This window comes from Brassica napus, chromosome C2, assembly GCF_020379485.1.
Source record: "Brassica napus cultivar Da-Ae chromosome C2, Da-Ae, whole genome shotgun sequence".
In the NCBI taxonomy this organism is placed as follows: Eukaryota; Viridiplantae; Streptophyta; class Magnoliopsida; order Brassicales; family Brassicaceae; genus Brassica; species Brassica napus.
Genome location: NC_063445.1, coordinates 7,131,520 through 7,136,445, shown reverse-complemented (window position 1 = coordinate 7,136,445; position 4,926 = coordinate 7,131,520). Strand labels below are relative to the sequence as shown.

Below are 4,926 nucleotides of genomic sequence, written 5' to 3'. Positions count from 1 at the left end.
ACAAAAAATTTAAACCAATTATAAAATTAACTAAATTATTAGCAGGACAAATTACACAAAACAATTATAATAATGTCAATTAAACCACATAAAATAATAATTATACAAATACGATCTTTCTTGGCACTAAATAACATTCATTCAATTTATAAAACTTGTTTAATCAATTTAAAATAAAATCCTCGCTATTGGGTTTGGTTTGCTTCGGATAGTAAAATTAGGAACCACAAAATGCTCAGGAAAAAACCTGCTTCCCATTTGGTTCTAGTTCCGCTTTGATTATTTTGGGTAATTTAGATAAATTATCGGGTATTTTGGATAAATTATCGAATAATTAAGATAATTCAGATAAACGTCATAGAATTTGGATTATTTCAGATAAAACATTCAAACACTTTCTAATACTTTCGGGTTGTTCAAATATTTTTTTTTTTAAAAAAATTCAACTACTTTCAGAATCTTTGATAGATTTTTATATATTTGGTTATGTTATATATATATATATATATATTTTATATATTTGGTTATCTAATATTTTTTTTATATTCGGGTACCAATTTGGTTTTTGGTTCAGTTCTGATCAAGTGAGTTATTTTAGATATAGAAATATAGGAACCGTTCAGATATTTGAAAGTTTTAGTCCGGTTTTGATTCGGTTTTGTTTTGGATCTTCGGTTTTCTTTCTACAGTATATGATTTATAGGAGTGGGGACACTGAGATATCATTTATTTTGTCAATAGAAAAGTTCTCACAATTTTAGAGTGATTTAGCATACAAATGAAGTTAACACCATGAACAGCAGGGGCTTTATTGATACGGGCCTACTAAATGTTGGGCTTTATCATGCTGTAATTCTTGACTTCTCTCTCTTTGCCCAAGAAAGAAGACGCAATACGAACTCAGGGGAAGTGTCTCCGCCACGAAACCACCGGAACAGAAGCAGAACGTCTCGGGTCTAACTATTTATGGGTGCGTTACCAGATCGATGACAAGAGACTCGTTGCAGATTCCTGACGAACTAATTGTGGAGATATTCTCGAGGTTGCCGTCGTCGAAGTCCATAGCGACGACGACGATGAAATGAAACAAATTAAAAAATTTATTTTCTATTTTATCCAAATTTTTTATTATTCTTTTTTTTTATATCTATAAAGCAAAAAGAAGGTACAACAATCTTTTGCCTTTTTAATGAACATTCTTTTAGCCATTTTTTAAGTTATTTTTGTGACAAAATTTAAAATAGGCTATTTGAGAGAAATGACTTTAGATTAATAGTTTGAAAAATAATTTTATATTTATAAATTTATCATTTTTATATATTTAAACATGTTTTAATTTTTTATATTTAAAACTATTCATATATATTAAACTATATCCAAATTGTATTTGAAATATATTTTATGTTCGTTTATAAAACTAATGTATATATATTAATTCTATCTAAAGTTATATATTCGTTTAGTTTCGGTTTACATATCTGCATATACAATCAGTAGAACACATGAGCCATTTTCATTGTTACTGTACCTTGTACCTGCTGTTAAAATAAAAGTAGAACACAGAGTAAAATAAATTTACTCCAATAAAATTACAAAATATATATTCGTTATTTCGTTTATGATGATTTATTTGTAATATCCACAACAGAATCGTATCTCATATTACAACGACTTTCAACGGTATTCTTCAGCAACTCGACTGGAGATTCTTTGAAGATAAGCTAAAGCACCAGTTTTATTACATTTGGTTCATTGATCAGCTCCTTTACCGAGTTCCTGGCTAAACCGTTAGAAAATGAAAACCCAAAACAACTGCTGTGTTGGTGCATTTTACCAATTAAAAAAAACTGTGGTATTAGTGTAATAACTTCTTCTAGATTTCACTATAAAACACAAAACAGAGTTTTGACGAATTTAGAAAGAAATTGGAAGTTTATGAAAGATGGACCGACAGTTATGAATATACGGTACACGTATCAAGCTAGCATGCAAGTTGTTTTTTTGTGTAGACAGAATCTATGCCTTATTTGGTCGCAAATATCAATCCGTGACAAGTAACAATGTCCACATTTCAGCAAGAAATATTATACCATAAGGAAAGTTCATATTATATTACAAAATAACCTTAACAAAAGTAAATGCACCCAATATATACACAAATACTTTAATTGTTTCCAAGTAATTTTATTGGAACTTTTGAAGGATAAATAAAGAAGAGAGATAGAGATCTAGAGAGAGAGAGGACAGATGAGTATCACCGAGTCATATCCGCCGGCTTTCCGCCGTGTAATCAACGACGGAGCTCCATCAGGTACGGCGGAGATCGAATCGGTTCTTGTCCAGGACAAGGATATAGACATCCCGGTTATCGATTTTGAGTGTTTGGACAAGGATATACTAACAGAGGCATGCAGAGAGTGGGGAATATTCCGTCTAAAGAATCACGGAGTACCGTTGCCGTTGATGTCACAGCTTCAAGAGATCTCGGAATCGTTGCTGAGTCTACCGTTTGAGAACAAACAGAAATTATTCGCCGCCGTTAACTCTCCGATGTCGTATTTCTGGGGAACACCTGCTTTGAATCGTTCAGGAGATGCACTGAAGAGGGGAGCTCAAGCTTCGAACGTAAGTATGGTCGAAGGTTTCAACGTTCCTCTCTCGAAGCTTCCAGCTTCTACTTCCTGTGACGATGATGCTCAACATTCAGAGTTAGAATCTTTCAGGTAACGTATGACCTCGTTTTGTTCTTTCCTAGGTACTGATTATATTATTAATGATTTTTAACTTAAATTAATCAATCAGTCAAACACTTATTAGTGCTCAATAATTAAAATATAGAAAGCTAGCTAATGTACATATCGATTATTAGCCTATATAACAAACGTTATAAAACTTCTATATATGAACGTGGTTATTTAGTTATGTATATAAAAAAATTTCGAGATGTGCGTATGATATCAATGTTATAGATTAAGATATTCTAAATATGAGTTGTAGACTTGTAGTATGAGTGGGGCTGTCGACTGTACAGATGATGAGAAACAGTGTGACATAGTGAGTCGTGCATGGGGATTGATTGACGAGATGTTTACTTTCTCGTATGCAGACAATTAATAGTTAGTGCTGATCTTATTAGATGTTTTGTGAAATTTAACAACTTGATTAAAGTTTTTGACTACTAAATTTTTTATTTTGGTCAAAATTTCGACTAATTTTGTTTATAATGGATTAAAATCAAACATAAAAATGAAAAATAATACTAAAGTATTAAAAGTATTAACTGTGATGGGAGGGAGCAAACTGGGTGGCAGTCTTCGTTACTGGTTTGGTAGTCGGGAGTAAATATACCTTTCTGTTGCAATCTCTAAAAACATGATGCAGCACCTGATGTAAAGCAGTTTTTTGGTGAATACAGATTTTAAATTTATTCAAAAAAGTATTAAAATATGAAATGACATATTTTAAAACAGTACTACTAAAAAGCTTTTCTTTAACTAAAAAACTTATATTATGAAACAAAAGAAGTTATAAGAAGTAATGGGTTAGCCGTTGCAGCATTTTAACATTAATAAAAATATACATGATCAAACACAATAACATTGTTTGAATTTAAATAAAATTACAAGTACATAAAAAATTATTGGCCCGGAATATAGTATACCATGCTGCACATGTCACCGGCGTGTTCACACATGCACGTAACGCATGTTCAGCATGTCAATCTTGCTGACTTATTGTAACGCATGTTCAGCAATTTAATGCGTTACTTAACTTATGCACCTTGTCATTTTACTAAAAAAACTTTTCTTTTGTACTATGCAGTTGGGGGTATTTTGTTCGTATATATCTTCTCAAATTAAAAACCAAATTTGACATATACATTCTTCAAACACCTCGTATATCCACATAAAAATTTATTTCAATAATCGTAGAAGTTTGAGACTGGAGATTTTCTTGTCCAGTATTCACTGTGGATCCACCATTATTTCAAATTCATTGGTAGTATTTCTAACTTCTTTTGAGTCTATTACGAGCGTGCAGAGTGTTGATAGAGGAATATGGAAGGCACATAACTAGAATTGCTGTATCCTTGTTTGAAGCTATAGCACAAACACTGAACCTAGAATTATCCAGTCACCAGAGGTCAGGATATTTATTGGAGTCAACAGGGCTCATACGAGTTTACCGCTATCCTCCTAGCGACAAGACAGCTGGAGAAGCTCTGGGAATGGAAGTCCACACAGATAGTTCGGTGATCTCAATACTCAAAGAAGATGAAACTGGAGGGCTTGAGATCATGAAAGATGAAGAATGGTTCCGTGTAAAACCTGTTGCTGATACTCTCATCGTCAATCTAGGAGATATGATGCAGGTAAACTAATCGTATTTATGAGTTTGGTCAATTATATATTCATTTGATCAATGTATATATATATCACGATTTACGAATTTAATAAATATTCAGGCGATAAGCGACAACGAGTACAAGAGTGTCGAGCATAGAGTGAAGAAAAAGGATATGACGACAAAGAGACACTCGGTGTGTTATTTTGTATTCCCACAGAGAGATTATGTGATAAAGTCATCAAACTATAAGCCATTCACGTACTCAGAGTTTGAAGCTCAAGTTCAGGCCGATGTTCAGTCACTTGGGACCAAGATCGGCCTTCTTAGATTCACCCCTGAATCTCCACTCTTTCTCTAGTCTTGTCGGAAAATTTTAGCATGTAAGAGCATGTCCAGCGCTTAGACTCAATTTGGGTGTCTGATTTATATATTATTATATCATTTTGTTATAACCTTTTCAGATAAGAATTAAAACCAAAAAATAAAACCAATGAGAAAAGGACAATAATCAATTGAAGTTCTAGACTCTTGCTTTGTATCTCATTTACTTAAAAAAATAATATCTGTTATTTATATATA

General features: G+C 32.4%; 1 protein-coding gene across 1 annotated transcript; it reads left to right on the top strand.

Moving 5' to 3' along the window:
• Nucleotides 1-2,057: 2,057 nt before the first annotated feature.
• Nucleotides 2,058-4,926, top strand: LOC106388105 (gibberellin 2-beta-dioxygenase 6-like). The gene is made up of 3 exons (XM_013828095.3): nt 2,058-2,723; nt 4,042-4,372; nt 4,466-4,926. Exons 1-3 carry the CDS (start codon nt 2,248-2,250, stop codon nt 4,703-4,705), a joined length of 1,047 nt encoding a protein of 348 aa, XP_013683549.2. The 5' UTR covers nt 2,058-2,247; the 3' UTR covers nt 4,706-4,926.